The sequence below is a fragment of the Hippopotamus amphibius genome, chromosome X (genome assembly GCF_030028045.1).
Source record: "Hippopotamus amphibius kiboko isolate mHipAmp2 chromosome X, mHipAmp2.hap2, whole genome shotgun sequence".
NCBI classification, from domain to species: Eukaryota; Metazoa; Chordata; class Mammalia; order Artiodactyla; family Hippopotamidae; genus Hippopotamus; species Hippopotamus amphibius.
In genome coordinates this window covers 39,287,176-39,309,286 of record NC_080203.1, presented here as the reverse complement: position 1 = coordinate 39,309,286, position 22,111 = coordinate 39,287,176, and the positions used below count along the sequence as shown (strand labels likewise).

The 22,111-nt window shown below is 41.2% G+C and overlaps 1 protein-coding gene across 1 annotated transcript in view; it reads right to left on the bottom strand.

Moving 5' to 3' along the window:
- CHRDL1 (chordin like 1) overlaps positions 1-22,111 on the bottom strand; it is a 121,323-nt gene that overhangs the window by 13,558 nt on the left and 85,654 nt on the right. Inside the window, 2 exon segments of the mRNA XM_057719327.1 lie at positions 2,748-2,916; positions 9,453-9,520. Of these exon segments, the coding sequence (XP_057575310.1) occupies positions 2,748-2,916; positions 9,453-9,520 (237 nt within the window).

Sequence of the window (22,111 nt, the reverse complement as noted above, 5' to 3'; positions counted from 1 at the left end):
GCTGCAGCGATTTGGCTACCAGCGAATCATTGCCTGCGCTACAGATACCCTTCGGTGGTCTCACGTTTGATCAGTGGAAGAGAAGTCACTGGCTCCATGTTTTCTGGGTGTGGGGGGAGGGGCTTGCAAGAGCAAGCATCTGGGCTGCAGGCTGAAGGGCCTATGAAGGGAAGAAGTCACAGGAACATCCTTCAGTGCAAACCAACCAAAACAGTAGGAGCCAGGGCTCCTACTGTAAGGCACAGAGCTAGGTTCCAGAGTAAGACCTGCACAGGGCAGCAAACAGGGAGGTCTGAGAATGAGTTCTCTCTTTTTTGAAAGTGCTGAGGCATTCTGGAGATTTCCAGCCATAACAGAGACTGGGTGTGTTTCTCATTATTCCCATCACCTCATCATACCCGGGGAGACCTGTCGGCAACCCAATCAACAACATCTCTAGGGTGGGTTGTATCACTTAAGGTGGGGCAAGAGTGGGAGAAATAGCCCCATTTGGGGCATTTCTAGGAACTGACTGATTTGGCTGCAAGACAATGGCCTCAGAAGGATGAATCATTGGGCTATTTCTTTCTCATCAAGTCCGCTGGGTCACATCAGGAAATATGGACGATGTTGGCTGCCTTTTCCCGTCCTCTGCAAGAGCTGCTAGAGTACTAGGCACTCTAACAGGTCAATCCATGTAAAGATTTCCAAGAATCTAAACCAGAGAAGCTCCTAATGGGACAGTGAAATAGAATAGGGGCTTGACGTCTAAACTGTTGAAGGAATCACAGGACAAGATGGACCAGATGTGTTGTTCTCTCTCTTCCCCAGACAGTGACATGCCCTTCTAGACCATGAGATCAGGTGGGTAGGGACTCTGCTTCAAGAACATTCAGGCTGGACTCAAGTTAAGAATGGTGGGGTCCTACTGCTTCTCCCCTTGAACTCTGGCAAGGGACAAAGTAGATGTATCTCAGAGGAACACACTGGTAGCGGGAGGGCTAAGGAGCAGGGTAGGCAGGACCTCCAGGATTATATAGCCGGGTCCCCTCTTCCCTAAACATGTGGACTAAGGGAATAATCCAGACTGGGTGAGAGCCTACCCTTGGAAGTGCAATAGGGTGAGATCAAGGGGGAAATGCAGCCTTTTCCCCAGCAGCAAATTCTCAAGATGATTTTGAGTCATCCAGCTGGGGCGCTGGGAGTTGGAGGTGGGGACACGTGACTCTCCAATGAACTATAATAGAGAAAGGTCAGGAGAGAACGGCTGTATCCAAATCAATGGGGGCAATGAATAAATGTAAACCAGCTGGGGCTTTTGTAGGACATGGAGATATCAAGGGATGAGCCTCTGCCCTGAAAATGAAGAGGCCTGTGGAAATTATGGGATGTAGGATTTTCAAAGTCCATTTCCCCACACGTTTTTTAAGGCTTTGAAATACTTTCAGAGCAAATGGAATCTATTGGAGGCAATTTAGGACTGAAAATCAAACTGCATCTTCACCTAACTCCTTCTCCTCATTTCATAAATTCTTATCAGGATGCCTTGGAATTTAACAATAATAAATTTCAAATCAAACCCAGATCGATAGTAAATATTTCCAATTCTTCTAATACATCACCATTTTTTATTAAGCATTTTATTTTGAATGTTCTTTTAAGCCTGTTTCAAAAGCAATTTAATTTTTTTATCTGTAATCTGAAATTTACATCTAACTAGTAACAGATGTGATCAACTAGCTTTGGCCTGACTAGCTCTGTTGAGATTTATAGTAGGAGTTCTTTGTAACGGATTGTTTTTCACCCATCTTATTCAATCATTTGGTTTAATAATTTATTACTTTTAACCCATTCAGAGAACTGCCTTTGATTTGTTTTTCCTTTAAAGGAAACAAAACATGGTTGTGGTTTCATAAAAAGGAACCAGCTGAGCTGTTGCTCTCAAGAGCTGGTTGACAGGATGCCCAAAAAAGTAAGAAGCAGTCAATTGTTTGATTGAATTTCTCCTCCCCCCCGCCACCCCCGCTACTGGAGGGGTGGCGGGGGTGGGGTGCTGGGTTTCAGCGGGAGAACTCTATGCTGGAAAGAACCTGCTGTGAATGTGTGTGGGTGCCTGCAGCAGCCAGCTATCAGCGAGTGGGCTGTAAGGTGGTACGAATCTGATCAGTCCTCCTGGTGCTCAGCCAGGAGGTTTCTGGATTTCTCACTGGATCAATCATTTCTAAGCATAATCTCCTCCTATGAATTAGAATCTCTGAGTGTGGAGCCTGGAATAAGTACCTTTAACAAGAGCCCCAGGAGAAGCTGGGGCAATGAGGGATGAGAATTGCTATTTCTCTGGTTTGGATGAGAGCTTTAGAACCATTTAGAGCCAAGTACCTTTGAATACCGGGTGTCCTGCTGGAAAACAAACTGCTTTTCATTTTGTTAAAGCCCCAACGAACTTTCCCAAATGACCTTCAACTACCAGGGGCAACAGAGAAAATGCTGGAGGGTGCATTAGGTTCACTGCTTTCTCATCTTTCGTCCTTAATAAGGACGGATACACCTGACATATAAACTATGGCCTTTAGAGTGTATTTAGGAAAGTCCTAACAGTCCTCTGGAGTCACTTGTTCACACTCACTTGGTAGACCAGATGGTGAGTGGTCCACATGGGAATGTCTGATATGCATGGGAGAAAGGTTCCTTTCCCAGCTCCAGCCCTCCAAAGACCAGAGCTGCTGAAGCCCCAACTGGGTGTGGTACCAAAGGAGCACGTCCCTTACCTTGTCCATGCTTGTGTTTGTTATTGATGACGATCTGCACGATGGTTCCCGATGCTTGCTGCGAATCCATGAGCGCACCGCGGTGACTTCTGGCCCCAGGAAAGCGGGGCGGCCCTCCAGCCTGTCGACTTGCTGGAGGGTCATAGTGAGAGCGGTGGTAAGAATGTCTCTGTGAAATGACAAAGGACAAATTCAGCCCCCGAATCTACCAATGAGAAGACCGAGATGGACTTAGCTACCTGAGAAGCCGTTTGACGATTTTTAGTGATGAGCTCTGATCTTAACTGCATGTCCACCAAAACCAACAGAGAAATTGGGATGTGGAGGAAGAACAGCGCTGGCAGCATGCTGAGATGTTTCTCTCTTCTGGTAGAAGACTGGACTAGATTCACAGACAAACTCCTGAGGGAGCAAACAGCCCCAAAGGGTAAAGTATCTTTCCTGCTCCCAAGAATCTCACCTTCGGGTTTACGAACTTACATAGTCGCCTGCAACACAAGGCAGAGTGTGATAGAGGCCACAAGAGAAGGATAAAATGCTGTGCAAATTAGGATGAGACAGAGAGCTTCTTGTTGGGGAGGGTTTGTGACCTGGGCCATGAAGGGTGAGTAGACTTTTTTACAGACAGGCTTGGTGAGGAATACTCCAGGCAGGGATTTCCAAGTTGAGAAGGTGTAGCAGAGAACATAGAGTCCATAAAAGGGAACAGTTGAAGGATAACATTCCAAAAGCAGGTTAGAGCCAGATCATAGAGGACTTGCAATGACAGGCTAAGGGGCAAGGACTTTATTTGGTAGGCAATAGAGGTGAGGGTGTAGAAGCCTTTCAGGGATTTTTTTTTTTTTTAAGTACAGAAAAAAATCAGAACTGTGCTTCAGAAGCATTGAGCCCTGATAATGTGTACAGTGAACTGGATAGGAGGAAGAGGTGGGAGGCAAGTCTGATCTGGATAAGAGATACTGAGACTCCAAACGTAGGCAATGGCATCAGGGCACAGACACCCCAGACGTTTTATAGACAGAAGAATGGACTGTGCAGGACGGCACTAGAATGTCAGTTCCACAGAGGTGAGGACTTTGTTGTGTTCACTGCTGTATCTCCAGTGCCTAGAACAGTGTCCAGCATCTGGAAGGTGCTCATTAAAGCCTTGTTGAATGGATGAAGGAAAGCTGTGGTCCCTCATGAAAGCTTAGTCTTGTAGTACAAATAACCACATCCTTGCTCTTTCAGCAAGGGTTCAAGACACACAATGAGCCCGCTATTCTGCTACCCACCCCTCGCCCGGGAGATGAAGTAGAATGAGGGTAGAGGAGGATGGAAAGGATGAAGAATAGAACCTTAGCCTTAATCTTAGCCTTTAAGTTAAGGGCTTAAAGTCAAATAACATTGTGTTTTAGGGGTAACCGTCAGGGGTAAGGGAAGGGGGTGGGTCCCATGAAGGAAACTTTTGCAGGCAATTAAAAAGGAATATCCTTATAGTCAGCGATAGAAATAGCAAGGAACATTGAGAAGGCAGTTATGGGGTCCCCTGACCCCAGCATCCCCTAAAACAGTTATTATAGTTATGTTCCATAGACACGTATGTTGCAAATTTAGCTTTGAGAATTATTATTACTCTCCTGCTTAGCGGGTGGGGAGGCATCGGTGGGAGAACGGGAGAGAGAACAGGGGCTGGAGTAAGAGAAAGAGAACACTATCCTGTATGTAAGAAGAGCCCATGCTGGTGCACTGCTATAAAAACTCACACAAATAAGAATTTGCATCAATTTATTATCATGCGCACAGACAGGATTCTCGGTGCAAATATTTCTCATTCCCACAATGGCTCATGTGTCTTTTTCTGCCACAATTACTCACATTCCACAAAGGCCATTACAGATTGTTCTGTCCTTTCTGGAGTTTGGCAAAGCTTTGCCGAAGGAACACAGAGAGGACAGTTGGGCTGGTGGGTGTCCTACTGATGCTGAAAGGAGGGGGTTCGACGGGGCTAGAATTTGAGAGGGAAGGTCGCTGACCCAGAATAAGCTGCAAGTACATGGAGTTCTCTGATTCATGAGGGTGAACACCAAATGAAAAGCTGTTCTTCGGTTCCAGGGACTCAGATCCTGGACATACGATAAGGGGAGAAAAATGATTCAAGACACAAAAAGAACTCAGGGGTTTTGATCAGAGGCCAATCCAGCTCTCCCCCAAACCTCATCTCATTTAAGTCTTTGATTTTACAGACAGAGAAACTGAGGCCAAGAAGAAGAGGGGTTTTATTTGGGGTGAGAGTGAAGGTTGAGTTTCTGGAGATGGCAGGAGAGAGGAAGAGGAACAGGAGGAGGAAGAGGAGGAGGACGTGGGAGAGATCACATCTGGTTAAGTTCAGGGGTCCACGCACGTTTGCTTAAAAGCTGTTCCAAAGAAAAATTCTCTCCCATACAGAAGTCTGCTACAGTGCTCACAACGACACACGCCACTGGTCTCCATCTCGGCTGCACACAGAATCACCTGGGTAGCCATAAAAATACTGATCCCACCCCCAGGGATTCGGACAGAATTGGTTTGGGGTGAGGCCTGGGTATCGGGATTTTTATATACTCCTCAGGGGACCCTAAGTGGAAGCCAAGGTTGAGAATCACTGCCATAAAGGATCTTCTGTCTCGGCCCCGGGGTGGGGGTGGTGATGTGTGATTTTGATTTAGGAGTAATGGCTCTTTTAGAGCCGCTCCCCTGAACAAATGAAAGAGGCTTACCAGGGGCCGTTCTGACCTTGGAACTTATAGTGAAGGAGAAAAAGACATTAACACCTTGGAGTTGTAAGTGAATTTGGAGCGTATCTTTAAAACCAGCTGTGAATAGGCTGTTTGAGAGAGCAGGTCAAAACCAGTTAGGTAGAAACGATCATATAGCTAGGCTTTGTTTTCTTCTGCTCAATATTTTGGTATTATTTGATTTACTGACTTGAAGGACTGACAAATATCTCAGGCTTCTGAGGTGGCTGTTACACAGTTCTTTCCTGGTGTTGGAAAATCCCGGCCATTGCAGAAGTTACCCAGGAGTTTCTTCTTTACATGTTCTGAGGTCTAAAATATGAGGGTTTTATAGGCAGAGCCAGGAAAACATGAAAGTTTAGAAATGGCCTCAGAAATGCCTTCATGGTTCTGATCCTGTGCTACAGTTTTGCAAGATGTTACCATTGGGGGAAATGGGATAAAGGGTACATGCCATCTCTCTGCGTTCTCTCTTACAAGTGCAAGTGAATCTACATTTAATCAGAGAATTAAAAGTTTAATTTAAAAAAAGTCTTCAGAATTCATTCTAATCCACACAGCCATGAGCACATTATATCTTAGTCACGAGTAACCTAGGACTATCCCCGTCTGGGAGACACTTAGGCCAGTTTCCTAGCCAGAGCGTTGTTCTGACAATGTGAATGAGACATGGCTTTTTATGTGTTTCATATTGTTTCTATGCCAAATTCTTTCACTTTTCTAATGGTAAATCTCTGAGTAATCTATTGGGGGCAAAAGCAGAGTTTGGCTGTTGGCCAAAACAAAATTATGCTTGCTTTCATGTTTTGGCTTTCCACCCTGTGCCTACTTCTCTCTCCTCACATACCACACACACACACACACACACACACACACACACACACACACACACACACATACACACACGCATGCGCTTCCCCCGATGGTGCAAGGACAAGTTCATATGAAGCTATGTTCTGGAAATCAAACAGAAACCATTTCAGATTTTTACAAAGGAGTCATCATTGAACCACTGGTTCTCTTCCTTGTGCATTTCATAGAACTTGGTAAACTGATGGTTTTCAGCCCACTTGGCAAAATAAACCAATCAACTGTGTATCTGCTGACTTGAGGTTGTGATGGTCTCCTGGGAACAGGAAAGTCTACTAAAAGGGGCTGTCTACTGAACCTGATATGTGTTGCTGGGACTGCCCTTCTTTCTTCCATGTGGAAAGCTGGGCCTGCAAAGGCTATTCTCAAGGGATTCTCCTACCTTCTAATACGTTTGAAGAATCTCTCTCTGATTTGGGACAAAGTCCTATGCATTAATGTTAAGGAAAAGCTCCCCCCCCCCCCACTCCCACACCTTTGCAACACACACACATACATGTTCCCTCCACCTTCCAGGACCATTCATTCAACGCATATTTACTGGGTGCCTAGTATGTGCCGGGTACATACTTTTCTAATACTACACATGCTGTTTATTATTTAAATCATATCCCACAATATCTATCCCTTGTAGAACAAAGGAAATATTTATTTATAATAAAGTGGAACCATCTGGACATTTTGGCCCACCAAGCCCAAATGTTTGTTTCTAAAGATAGGTCTTGAACTCCTTTGAAAATCTATAACTCTTCCAAGGCCTTGTCTTCTCTATCTGACCTCTTTTGCTACAGGAAGTATCGGATTAAGTCCAGCCCTATGACCAGCAGTTTAGGAGGAACAATGAGGCTGAAAGATAATGTTGGCGGTGGGGGCAGCATGAGATGAAGCTAAGAAGAGAGACTAATGAATGGCATTACCAGTGAGACCACTGAGGGCGCCACAGCGCTCACTCAGTGTTGGGGGCTGAGGCACCCAGCTTAAGGTGACTGAGAACTAACTTTGGCTTAGAATGGCATCTGGTTAACAGCTACTAATTTAGCCACTCTCAACTTCCTACCACGATAAAAAAAAAAATGGGGGCTGAGAAAAAGAGGAAATTCACAATACAGAACAGGGAGACTGACATCATCTCCCGTCAAGATGCAGAAGGAATCTCACTTAGTATAAAGCAAATATACTGCTGGATGGAGAAAGTCTTTCCTCGAGGTCTATGTTAGCCCACAAACTGGGAAGCCCAACGCTCTCCTGTAGGAGTGCTGCTTTTTTGAGATATCCAAAGTAGTATTCTCCACTCCACTCACCAATCCTTCTCCATACATATGGAGACAAGAATGTCTAGAAAAGAATATGACTAGACAATAAAACAAATACAGATCCCTTCCTCTCATTGCTGAGGGTGTTGGCAAGCTGGTGACATGCAAGTCAGAAGTGGCACATGTGGGACTTCCCTGGTGGTGCAGTGGTTAAGAATCTGCCTGCCAATGCAGGGGACATGGGTTTGAGCCCTGCTTCAGGAAGATCCCACATGTTGCGGAGCAACTAAGTCCCCCCCCCCCAAAAAAAAAAACAACAAAGAAGTGGCACATGTGATGGCCTTAGCCACGCTGTGATGTTGGTACCAATCATTTTATTAGGTCCTGGATAAACGCCTTCTCCACACCCTCATGATTCTCGGGCCTGACCTAGCATTCTGTAGACTCTTGCCTTATAGCCAATGCTTGTTGAGAACTAATTCCTAAGATGTTAAAAATCATGTAAATTTGATTTATTATGAAACTAATTCACGCTCATTGAAAAATATCAAATAATACAGAAGATACAAAATAAAAAATCAAATGCCACCTTTCCTCCTGCCCACTCGCACCCCTCTGAGAGTATCCCAATTAACATAATGGTGTGTGACCTTCTAGATCTTTTCATAGGCATTTACATACATGCACACAAACTGTTTAGATAAGGAAATGACAGTATAAATTGTATCCTGCACCTTCCTTTGTTTACATACTATATCTTGGCGATCCCTCCACTTTACTTCATTTTGATGTACTACATTCTTTTTAACAACTGTATGGTGTCCCAGAGACTGGGTGTGTTTGACCAAGCCCCTATTGATAACATTTAGGTTGTCTCCATTGGTCTTGCTTTTATGAAACTAATTCTATGTTGAATGCTTTGTATACTTCTATTGCACGAAGGTATGATAAATAGCCATTTATTTGCAATGAATACCTGGGTACAGTTTGTACTTTATGTACACTTTTTTTTATTGGATGAAAGATTCTTTAAATTCTATAGTGCTTTACCATTTTCAAAAGTTTCACACTCATGATTTCATATAATCCCATATGGACTCATATAAAGTCCTTTAATATGATAGGTCCTTTGAACCGGAACATATTCTTTTCTGATTTTTAGAGGTTTGAAGTGTTGCTCTACTTAGACACATATTTCTTGGAGGGATTCTCTTTTGTTAATTACTTCAAAATAAAAAGCAATAAGAGATGCTACTACTATACATAGAGAGATGCCCACTCGTAAGGCTTACTCTGAGATTAGCACCAAGAATGGAAATGATAGGATGTTGCAGGCTGAGGAAGGGAATCTGGCTGCTACCTTTCCTTTCTTCCAAGCTGTATGACTGAGAGCCTAAGGCTTAGGGGAGGTTTATATGGACATGTCCAAGGTAACTGTGTCCAAAGGATGGGCTGACCTACCTTACAATCCCACAGAAGGTCCTCACCACTGTTGAGGCTAGGGGTGGTGACTTTGCCTTCCTTACAGAACACAAACATTTGGCAAGTCATCCCGAAAGGGTACCAACTTCTAATCTAGATGAAGGCTGCCTAAGGGCCGGACTATGATTTCTTCGTGTTCATGTCCTGGTCCCGGTTACCAATTATACAATGCACTTAAATGGTTCCAGGTTACTGATGATGGCATTCACATTTCTGAGGAAAGGGAAGAAAAATGGTGTTAGAGATGGGTCCTTTTATGGAGTTGCTGGGACAGCAGCCATGGAGAGAGGGAAGTCTGGCCTGATGCTGTGAAGTATTGAATTATTTGAGCTATTCACACTTACTGCTTCTCTGTTGGCAGGTTGCCTGAAGATATCACCATCAGAATGTTCCCATGACAATTCTCCATCTCCTGTTTATTAAAAATAAAAAATAAAGAAAGAATCATACACAGATAGAAGGGAAAAATATCACCCTATGACCCAGTAACATTTTGGGTTCTATGAACTTCTATCCCAAAGTTCTTTAGACATTTTAGCTGTTGTGGCTGTCCTTCAAACAACAACGCTGAGAGAGTTCTCCCTGGGTGTGCCTCATTTTTCAAGACGACTCCAAAGAAAGTTACCACTTTCTAAAATAGACCATCCAGCACTATTACACAGAATTTGGAAAATAAGAGGAAAAATAATCACTTTCCACTGTAATATAGCCATCTTTGTCACTTTTGCTTATCTTATTCTGAAGATAGTTAAGTATTTCACAGGTCATATTCAACTTGTGTTTAAATTACCCTTAAAAAATGAGAGTTTTGAGGATTTGGTCTGTCATGATTTGTTAAATTCACCATTATGTCTCTGAGGAGTTATTACTTGATCTGAAAGTTAAGGTGAAACTTGCTGTGGTTGGAGTGTTTACATAACCTATATCTTCTATTTTTGCCTGAGACACCTTTCTCTGGGTCTCCATGACCCACTTTTTGAACAGCGAATCCCTATCATTGCTGTCTTCCAGACTAACCGCTTTGAGGGGGAAGAGTCTACTTTCGGCCTTGAGAAAAGCAAATGCACAACAGATATGGATATTCCTCAGCTGATTAAAGATTAAAAAAAATAAGAGGATAATCTCCAAAAATACTGCCTCGTGTTATCTATGACCAACCAAGCAGATGGGAAGAGTTTGGTCTTAAAGATATCTGTGCCACTCTAAATGAGTACTATTGATGTGTGTGTGTGTGTGTGTACCTGACTGAGGATAAATCCAATATCTATTCAACCATATATTTCATGGGATTACACGGAATACAAAAATGTATAAACATTAAGAATTTTCTATTCTAATTCATCTCCCAAGCTTTCAAAATCTAACTATAACTAGTAACTGTTACTGGTTCAAGTACTATTACTGGTTTAGGGCTGGAAAAAGATCTCAAAATTAATGTGATACCAATATTATCAGCAGCAGAGACATAAAACAAAGCATGGCTTTAACCTCCATGATTCAAACATAATCTTATGGAAAAAATTATGAATTTTGAAGATTTAACTATGATTGCTAGGTTAATCTTCCTAAAATACCACTTTGATTATATAATCGTATCATTTCCCAATCACAAAAACTCCCAGTGGGTTCCCATCTAAGACTCTTTATAATCAGCCCCCACCTCATCTTTACTGAGTACCTACCTCCTACCCAACTATCTTAGCTACTCTACAAAGGGAACCCTTTGACCTCCTTACGCTTCATTGAACCTGTGGCCCCCATTCTTGGTTCCATATTTTCGCTCATGTTATTTTTCTTCTGAAATTACCTTCCCAGCTCCCATACCCCATAGCTCTTGTATGACTATGAAAACCTTTAAGTTTTTCCTCCTCTACAGAGTCTTCCTCAAGTACTTGCATGTATTTCTGATTGCCTAAAGGACTTAGTATCCTGTAGCCTTAGAGATGTATAGGACTTCAGGCATAATTTTGTCCAAACTGTTCCATTTAATAGGTTGAGAAACCAAGGTTCAGAGAGAGCAAGGAGCCATTTACTCACATAATGAGTTGATGAGAGCTAACACCCCAAATCCCAGATTTCCTGGGTCTCCAATAAGTGTGTCCATTCTATAAGAGCAGGGTTTATTATTTGTGTTATTCAAGGCTGTATCACCATGATCTATAACGGTGCCTGATACATAATAGTCACTCAATAAATACTCATCAAATGATGGAATTGGGAGGCCTTCTCTGACCACCTATCTAAAATTTCGAATCCCCTCTGATACTTCTTATCCTTCCCACTTTGCTTTTTCATCTTAGGACTCAACAGTATCTTACAGTTTATATATTTGATTTATTGCCTGCTTTCTCCCACTAGAACTCTCCTATGAGAACAAGGATTTTTGTCTATCATGTTCACTAATGGAACCCCAGCACCTAGAACAGTGCTGGGCACATAGTTAGTACTTATTCAGAATTTCTTGAATGAATGAATACTAAAACAGTTTACAGTATTTTCTGCTGTTAAATGTTTCTTGAGCCTGCCTTGTCGCCCTAAAGAGACTGTAAATCCCTTGAAACCAGAGACCATGTCTTAGACCTCCCTCTGTGTTGCCTACATCACTGGTTTTCAACGTGTGGTCTCTGGGCCAGCAACATCAGCATAAATTGGGAACTTGTTAGAAATGCAAAATTTTGGACCCCACCCCATACCTAGTAAGTCAGAAACTCTGGGGTGGGGAGGTCAGTGATCTGGGTACACATCAGGTGTTCAGTATATGTACTGAATTGAACTTCAGTAAAAAATACAGAATTAAGTACTTAGCCAATAGTATACTTGCTTCTTCCTGGTTATTCCATGTCTGAGTAAAGATGGTAGACAAAGATTACATGCAGACTATCTGGAAACCTTCACTAACCTTGTAAGAGTGAAGATGCTTTCACCTTTGTTTATGTCAAAAATTAATGCCCAAGTCATAATGGCCATCATTAAAAAGTCTACAAATAACAAATGCTGGAGAGGACGTGGAGAAAAAGGAACCCTCCTACACTGTTGGTGGCAATGTAAATTGGTGCAGCCACTATGGAAAACACTATGGAGGTTCCTCAAAAAACTAAAAATAGAAATGCCATATGATCCAGCAATCCCACTCCTGGGCATTTACCCAGACAAAACTATAATTTGAAAAGATACATGCACTCTTATGTTCATAGCAGCACTATTCACAATAGCCAAGACAGGGAAACAACCTAAATGTCCACCAACAGAGGAATGGATAAAGAAGATGTGGTACATATATACAATGGAATATTACTCAGCCATAAAAAAGAAGGAAACCATTTGCAGCAACATGGATGGACCTAGAGATTATCACACTAAGTGAAGTAAGTCAGAAAGAGAAATACCATATGATATCACTTACATGTGGAATCTAGAATACAACACGAATGAACATATCTACAAAAGAGAAATAGACTCACAGACATAGAGAACAGACTTGTGGTTGCCAAGGGGTAATGGAGGGGGGGAGGGAAACATTGGGAGTTTGGGACTAGCAGATGCAAAATAGCATACATAGGATGGATAAACAACAAAGTTCTACTATATAGCATAGGGAGCTATATTCAATATCCTGTGATAAACCATAATGGAAAAGAGTATGAAAAAGAATATGTATATATCTATAACTGAGTCACTTTGCTGTACAGAAGAAATTGGCACAACATTGTAAATCAACTATACTTCAATAAAATTTCTTAAAAAGGAAAAAAAACATAATGCCCAAAAGTCAGTTAACATACATTGAACGCTTCTTGGGTGGAGAACCTGATACTAAGGCAGAAGGAGAAGAGAAATCAGGGCTGGACCCTTTCCCTCTGTTTAGAGTCGACAGGAAATCAATATAGAAACAGGAAAGAGCCTAAAACACACACACACACACACACACACACACACACACACACACACACACACAGAGTAGCAACTGGAAACACAAATGGAATACATGTGCCTAGGAGATATTGAATGTGTGGAGTGAGCCTTTAGATGTAATTGTGGAAAGCACCCCCAAAGAATTGTTAAGTCATGTTTTTAGAAGTAGATACTACAGGGTATAAACAGTCATATGGGCAGAAGTTACCGCCAACTGGAGGGAATGGCATTTGCAAAGGACCAGAGCTTTGGAAACAGCAAGTCACATAGTGGACACAGCAAGCAAGGTGCGGCTTGAGTGGAAACTTCAGAAGTGAAACAAGAGAAATGGGGCTGGCGGAGAGATGGAAAGGAAAGAAGGAGGGTGGGACGGAGCAAGGTAGGGGGACGGGTTGTTGAGGTAACAGGGTGGTAAATAATTCCTGTATGGACTTCAAAAAGAGGCTGAAGAATTCACATTTGGTCATGTTACCAATTTTTAGGTAGAGGTGCCTATGGTAAAAATGGTATTTGTGGAAGCTTATCCCCGCAAGGGAGTGTTGACTGGTTGGGGAGCAACTAGAATTTGGGAGGCCAACCAGGAGGCTGTTGTAGTAACATGTGATAGGCCATGAGAATCTAGAAAATGATGGAGAAGAAGGGGTGAATCAGACTACTGCAGATAAGAAGAAAATGATAAGACTTTTATGGAAGATTTGATAATGGAAGAGGAAGGCAAAGGAGAAAGTATAAAATGACTCTAGGGTTGCAAATCTGGAGAGCTGGGGAATGGCACTACCCTTGACAGTGAGTGAGTGGGGATAAACTTGGATTTACTTGTTCCGTTTAAGCTGGCAGTGGTGGGTCTAAGCTATGTCCTGAGCCAAATGAAACTATGAGACTAAAGAGAAGATTTGAAACCAGGAAAGATCTGCCAGCAAAATGGCAAAACAAAATGTAAATGCTACAGTATGTGGTTGCAAGCCTAATTGAAGTAGCCAAAAGAGAACAAATTATGAAAGAAAAATGACAGAAGAGCTCTCCTCATCAAATATCCTTTTTAAATGTAGATTTAGTGATTGGTATTGACATGAAATGTTTATTCAGCATGACCTTCTAAGAAGTTCAATTTGTTGCATTTAGACCCTAGAGTCTTAAAAGGACTTTTAAGGAGTGTCTTTAAATACTTAATAGTCCAGACAGAATCTTAAAGCAATATTGAAGCATACAGTCCCTGTTAAATAAGCAGAGAGGCAAGATGGCAAAGTAACGAGGCAAGTCAGTTATCACGCAGACTATAAAATACCCTGTGATACAAGTTTAGATGAATGTGTCACAACCATCTAAGCATTTGCAGACAGTTATGTGTACCTAAATTTGAACTATTTCACTTCATTAAAAACTACTGGAGCCATTACTACTGTGTGTGTGTGTGTGTGTGTGTGTGTGTATGTGTGTGTGTTCTCAAGTAGGAACTACTAGTATTTTTGTTGCCTTTAAGCTTTCAAAGTCTTCAAAATGGCATTCTCTAAGCTTGAATGTTCTGTAAGTAGCCACTAAAGGACTTACATTTTAGTTATTCTATATAGAGGAAGCATAGTTAAACTTGAATTATCTTCTTAGATGTTCACATTAGTGGTTCTTTATTCTGGGGCAGGGTCTGTCTGGAGAGCTGAAAATAGGTTTGTCCATTCACAATCTTAAATATTATACCTTAAATATTATAACTTACATATATCCAAGAGACAAAATACATAAAAGAAAAAAGTAGGCACCAAAACCCTAAAAAAAACCTGTTACTTTGCTTTTTTCCTGATTCACTGGACAAATTATCTTGAGTGAGAGGAAGCCTCTTTTTTCAGCCAAGGTTTTTTGAAAAAAAAGAAAAAAAGAAAAACAGTGATTCTAATGGAGACAGATGGATTCTAGTTAATTCCGAGAAGCAACAAGATGTAATTTTAACCAATTTTTAAAACCAAAATGAAAAACAACTCTAGTGTACTGTATGTCAAACAATATTCATTTAACCTTAAAAGCCACATGTGTTGTTTATTCAAACCTCAATTATACTCTGAGTGGTACCCTATGGAGATGGAACGGCTTGGCTTTCTGGTAATGGGAGAAATGGAGAGCAAGTATTTGAAAAATGGTCAAGAGCTAGGCTAAAATTCAGACTGTTTATAACTCCCATTGCTCCCATTAATCTCTCGTTGGCCGGAGCAGGTCACAGAAGTAAACCCTGTTCTCTCAAAAGGACTAAGTGTACAATGAGATTATGAGATACCCATGAAGATAAACCTCAGGCAGCAAAACTACGCCAGCATGTGGCCACTTCTGAACCACACACATCATCATAAATACAGTGCCCATAAGTCCCGATTTATCTGGGACAGCCCAGTCTTGTGCCTGTTTTTCTGGCAGGCATAATTATTAAGATTGCCTCCCCCACTTTCAAAAGTGTCTCGGTTTGGACGATAAATTATATGGTTATTCTAATCATAAGACAAATAGAAATTTTAAATGAATCCCCAAGACAGGGGGAAGTGATCTCCGTGACAAGGGAAACTGATATCTGTATTTTCAGAGGAACAAGTTGAAATCAGCAGAATCAAGGCAAATAGTTAAGGGCTTTTGAGGGAAAGTGGGAGAGAGCAGAGAGGAAGAAACTGATCATGAAATCTCCACCTACTAAGTGCCAGGTTCCCTGGTGGGCCACTTTATAGCCAGTACTCAATACCCAAGCTGGATATGAAAGGGGGAATGGAAGCAGATGACTCTGGGGAGGCTTCTGCCAAACATCTAATTCCACAAATTCTGTGGAGAGGGAGAGTGAGCAAGCATGCTGAAATTTGAGGGAAGCTTTAAAGAACACTGGCACAAGGATTTGCCATTGGTAGACATGTGAGCTCCCAATAATGAGACATATATATATGTATGTATGTGTGCGTGTATATATGTGTGTGTATATATATATATAATTTCAAGAAGCCCTCTAGTGTCTCATAAAGTGGACAGTCATTTTTTAAGAAAATACCTTGTTGTCAAATAAAGCACTTCACTGTTTGGGTTGTCAATACAAGCTCTCAGCATTTTAAACAAAATATCTGCTTGAGAAATACTAAGACACAGACAAGGGGGGAACTCCTGCCAACAGTGGCAAGCCAAATCCAAAACAGAGTACAAAAGTATCCAGAAAAATCAGAAACGTGTCTTTTTTAAAAAGTGCATTGTGAGAGTGTATATGTTTGTAGGAAGGCATCACGGGAGAGGGAATAAAGAAACTTAGTTAGTGCCCATGACCCACATTCTGCTCTTTCAATGGAGATGTGGTTAAACAGATCCAAGTTCATGGTTAGAAATGGGGTCTTTGCATCCCAGAGTGGTCCCAATCAATCTGGTGGAAGTGTTAGTATATCTGGCCCCTGGGAGCAGAGTCATCACAAAGTCTGCTTCTCCCAGTAGCCTCACAGTTAAGAGTCCCTGAAGTTGCTTCACATCCCCAAGCTGAGAGGCAGCACAGTCATAATGGTGAAGAAAACAGCCTGGAGCCAGACTGCTTGGGTCCAAATCCTGGCTGTCCCTTCTCACCTGTGTGACTTTGGGCAAGTGAATGAACCTCTCTGTGCCTCAGTTTCTTTCTTGATAAAATGGAGACAATAATACCTACTCCATAGGGTTGTGAGGATGAAATGAATTAGTATATGCAAAGAGCTTAGAACAGCACCTGGCACACTGTGTTATGTAAGTGTTAGCTATTATCCCCCTTCCCTCTTCTTCCCGTCCTTTCCCTCTACTTCTTTCTTCTTTTCAAGAGTAGCTTACATATGGGGAAAACTCAACTTAAGGGACCCTCACAACTGTACTATGCATTTAACAAAGGAAAGTGCCTGTATTAAACAAACAAGTGAAGCCTAGCAGAAAGAGAAAATTTCTGCCCACACATAGAGAAGGAAAAATTTCATTTCTAAAGCTAGGGCCCTGGAGATACCAAAACATAAAGATGACTGCAGAGATTCCTTCGGCTCATTCCTTCTAAACTAATGATTAGATTCTCTCATTATTAGGCTAGTCCTCTCCTTCTTCACCTTTATTTAGAAAAGGAGTTTGTGTAAATAAATAAAATTAAAAAAAAATGAATCTTAGTTCACATCTGTTTTAGAAACATTAACTTTTTATTTTTATTTATTTATTTATTTATTTTTTATTTTTTGGGGTACACCAGGTTCAATCATCTGTTTTTATACACATATCCCCGTATTCCCTCCCTTCCTTGACTCCCCCCCCTCGAGTCCCCCCCACCCTCCCTGCCCCAGTCCTCTAAGGCATATTCCATCCTCGAGTTGGGCTCCCTTTGTTATACAACTTCCCACTGACTATTTTACAGTTGGTAGTATATATATGTCTGTGCTACTCTCTCGCTTCGTCTCAGCTTCCCCTTCAAGAAACATTAACTTTTGATGAGTAGAACTGCTCTTGTAAAGTTCATCAAAGATACTATAAATATTAATATAAAAGTAGCTCTTTATGCAAATAAATTATCTCCTGAAATTCTGAAGTATCAGCGGACTTTCCTGTAAGAGTAACTTTCAAATCTATATGAAAAGTGATAGAATTATCATGAATTAGTGAAAGATTCACAAGAATATTAATATTAATCTGATTCTCAGTCTAACCTTTTTTAGAGTTTTCCTTTGTTTCCTTGTCTTCAATAAATAATATTCAATAAAAAAAAAGAAAAGGAGTTTGTGTTTTAATTAAACCTCTTTTTCTCTCTTGGCTTGAAGTAATGCTTAAGAGGACAGATATCTGCTTCTTTGGGAGGCAGTGCAATTTACATAGTCATAAAGTGGAGTGGTAAAAATCCAAGTACCCAAATAAAGTAGAGTCCTGTGCTACCACATTCATAAATGGAAAATAACAAGCAGGATGGAAAAAGGAAACTCAATGATCTACCAATGTTTACCACCTGGTCAACCTGGAAATGAAAAACAGTCAGTTTAAGGTTCTTCTTCTTTCCACTTTGGCTTCCTGGCCCTGTCCAAAAAGGACTGGACTACTTGGTGGGAGGAGGAGATGTGAGTCTGGTTTTAATAGCCAAAGCCAAGGGAAAAGTGGATGTAGCTATTCCAGCAATTTGCTTAAACCAACTTGAAAATTATATTAATTGTCCACTTTGCCTGGGCCATGGAGACCTGGACTTTGTAAGTTCTTACAGTAATAGTGTAGGTAATATTCAAATATGATTCCTCTGCCTGACATCACTCTTCTTTCTCATGTTTCTTTTTCCTCTGTTTATACTATCAGTCAACAAATCAGATTAATTTCCACAAATGTTGGAGTCTAAGTTCAGGAAGACTATTCTAGTGAGAGTAATGGGCATGCTCAGTGGTATGTTTCTGGGCAGTCATTGCATCCCTTGAAGTAGTTAGAAGGACAAAGCTGAAAGAAGAGTGGCTTTAACCACCCGTGAAGAAATAATTGCTCTGAAATGCTTCACTGGGAATTTCTTATTTTCAGTGTAGAACCAGACTCATATACACATGAAAAACCCTCCACGCAGCAACAGAATGGGGCATTATTGACCTTGACAGGACATCCCAGATGGCCAATTAGGAATCATCACTATTAATTTGTTAAACTCAGTATGAAAGTTAATGCTGTCCCATCCACCATCTGAAGGGCTTTCTGTCTAAGAAGAAACATTCTAGACATAAAAGACATGCCAAGAAGGAACATGATGAACTCAGAGGGGTGGGAGTCCTGGGACAGTCAGCAAGCATGTGGAGGTGAATTCTGAGCGCAAGGGATGCAGAGAGAACAAAAACCACCTGAAAGTTCCCATAGAAAGAAGAAAGCTTCCAGTTGGGTTTTAGAAGACGAGGAGAGGCAGACAAGGATAGAAAATCCCTAAGATGGTCCCATGTTCATGAACACGAATCATTCACTTTTGAAAAGGAATTACTGGTGGTGGTCAGACTCTTCTATAGCTATGAAAACGTCAGAGTATTTCAATACATTTTGAAGTTTAGGTGAGAACATACAAACTCAAAAATTATTGAGTTAATTTTTATCTTTAAGTAGCGTTTCTCATTAGCAATGTTTCCTTCCTATCATTACGACCAGGAGATGTTAGTATTTCTGCAGAAAATGTGGGCAAAAACAAAACGAGCTCTAGACTGATATGTGAGGATCTATATTTGGAGTGTTATTTTCTCTAGTTTCCTGTGATTTTGAAAACTTTGAAAAATTTCGTAGATTCTTGTGATGCTAAAAAAATGAAATATCTCACATACCACTTCCCTCGAGATCTCTGGGTTCCAGCCAAGATGGCGTCTGAGGTGTAATTTTGGTGCTTTTTGGAAAGAGAAATCAAGAGTCTTAGGTAAAATGGCAGTTGTCTTGAACACTGACAAATTGCTTTTAAACAGCTGCTTCCAGTTTCAGTTACCTTGAAGGAGTTAGCAAAAAATATCTTAATTTCATAAAAAGAGATTCGATTTTCATCCTGGGCTCACTGGAGATGTGTTGGATAAATGAGCTTGGGTTGAGTAAGTTGTGAGGTCAGTTATTTCTCCTGCTTCCCTAGCCAGGACTGCACTTGGAGTGCCTGTCAAAAAGTTTTCATAACTGTGCTCTCTTTCCTTTTAACAAATCTATCATAAGCTATATACTTAATACTATGTTAAGGGAAACAGAGGAAGAAAATGGTCCTTTCCTTATAGAGCTTCCCAATTGAAGAGCCAAGATCCATAAAACAGTGAACAACACAAGAAAATATTTTTAAATGCTGTATTCTACAACCAGACCAAGCCCTGAAAGTGGTCGAAGAAGGAGACCAATGAGGACTAGGGTGATCAGGTAAGGCTATTTAGAAGAGGTGCAACTTCAGCTGGGGTCTTGAGACATGGGTAGGATCCTAATTGGTAAAAGAGAGGTGGGAAACTATTCCAAGCTTGTGGGGACTAAGAGTTAAGAGAGGCACATAACAGGAGGTAGGATTAAGATAGCAGCATAGGAAGATCCTGAACTCACCTCCCATGGGCATATCAAAATTACAACTGCTTACAGAGCAACCATCTCTGAGAGTGACCTGAACGCTAGCAGAAAATATTTGCCACAACTAAATATATAGAGAAGGAACCATAGTGAGACAAGTAAGGGGGTGGAGATGCTGTCTAGTCAGGACCCACTTTCCTGGCGAGGTGACCTATAAGCGAGAGGGATGTAAACACAAATATCCTCCCCGTGGAGTGAGGCATCTGAGCTCCACAACAGCCCAGGGGTCCTGCATCAGGAAGACAAGCACTCAAAACATCTGGTTTTGAAAACCAGTGGGGCTTACATTTAGGAAAGCTGGAGGGCTGAAAGAAACTGAGACTCTGCTCTTAAAGGGTATGTGCAAAAACTCATTCACTCTGAGTATCAGCACAGAGGCAGCAATGTGAAAGGCACCTGGGTCAGACCAACTTGCTGATCTTGGAGAGCCTCCCAGAGAGGCAGGAGGCAACTGGAACTCCCCTGGAGACACAGGTGTTGGTGGCAGCCATTATTGTAAGCTCATTCTACTGTGCTGACATTGGCACTAGCAGATACCATTTTGGAATCCTCCCTTTAGCCTATTAGCATTGGGACTGCCCAACCCACTAGCACACCCATAGCAGTAGTGAGCTCCCAGGTTGCACAACCAGCCATGCCTGAGGCTTGCCCTACCCACCAGTGTACCTGCAGCATTAAACACTACCAGATTGCACAGCCAGCCAGGCCAGGGGCCAACCCTGCCTACCAGCACACCAGTAGCAGTTAGCCTTGCCACAACTGCATGTAGCCCATATAGGGGACACCCCTGGATCATCTGGCTCTGGTGACCAGAGAGGAGCATGCTGTTGGGCCCCATAGGACATCTTTTATATAAGGCCACCTCTCCAAGATCAGGAGACGTAAAGTTCCTACCTAATACACAGAAATAAAAACAGATAATTAGGCAAAATGAGGAGACAAAGGAATATGTTTTAAACGAAAGAATAAGACAAAAACTCACGAAAAGAGTTAAATAAGACAAAGATAAACAATCCACCTGATAAAGACTTCAAGGTAATAATCACAAAGGTGTGCAGTGAACTTGGGAGAAGAATGGATGAACACAGTGAGAACCTCCAAATCCATTAACAAATGGATTAACAAATCCATCACAAACTATATACTTAATACTCTAACAAAGAGTTATAAAATATAAAAAAAAGAACCAATCAGAGCTCAAAAATATAACCGAAATGAAAAATACACTAGAGGAAATCAATGGTAAATTAGATGATACAGAAGGATCAGTGACCTGGAAGAAAGAGTGAAAGAGCAATGTTAATCAACCTAGCAGAACAGAAAAAAAGAGAGAATTTTTTAAAATGAAGATAGTTTAAGGGACCTATAGTACATCCTTAAGTGTACTAAAATTCGCATTAGAGGGGTCCCAGAAGGTGAAAAGAGGCAGAAAACTTATTCGAAGACATAATGGCTGAAAACTTCCTTAACATAGGGAAGGAAACAGATATCCAGGTCCAGGAATCACAGAGAATCTCAAAAAAGATGAATCTAAAGAGATCCACACCAAGACATATCATAATTAAAATGGAAAAAGTTAAAGAGAAAAATTTTAAGGCAGCAAAAGAAAAACAACTAGTCAAATACAAGGGAAGGTTATCAGCTGAATTTTCAGAAAATTTTGCAAGCCAGAAGTGGGTGGCAAGATATATTTAAAGTGCTGAAAGGAAAAAATTTACTACCAAGAATACTCTTTCCAGCAAGGATAACACTTGGGATTGAAAGAGAGATAAAGCATTTCTCAGACAAGCAAAACTAAGAGTTCTTCATCACTAAACTGGACTTACAAGAAAGGTTAAAGAGTCTTCTTTAAGTGGAAAAGAAAAGGCCACAACTAGAAATAAGAAAATATATAAAAGAAAAAAATCTCACTGATAAAAGCCAATATACAGTCAAGACAGTGGATCAGCCACTTAAAAAGCTAGTATGAAGGTTAAAAGACAAAAGTTGTAAAATCAACTGTAACTAAAATTAAGTAGTTAATGGATACACAAAGTACAAAGACATAAAATATGAC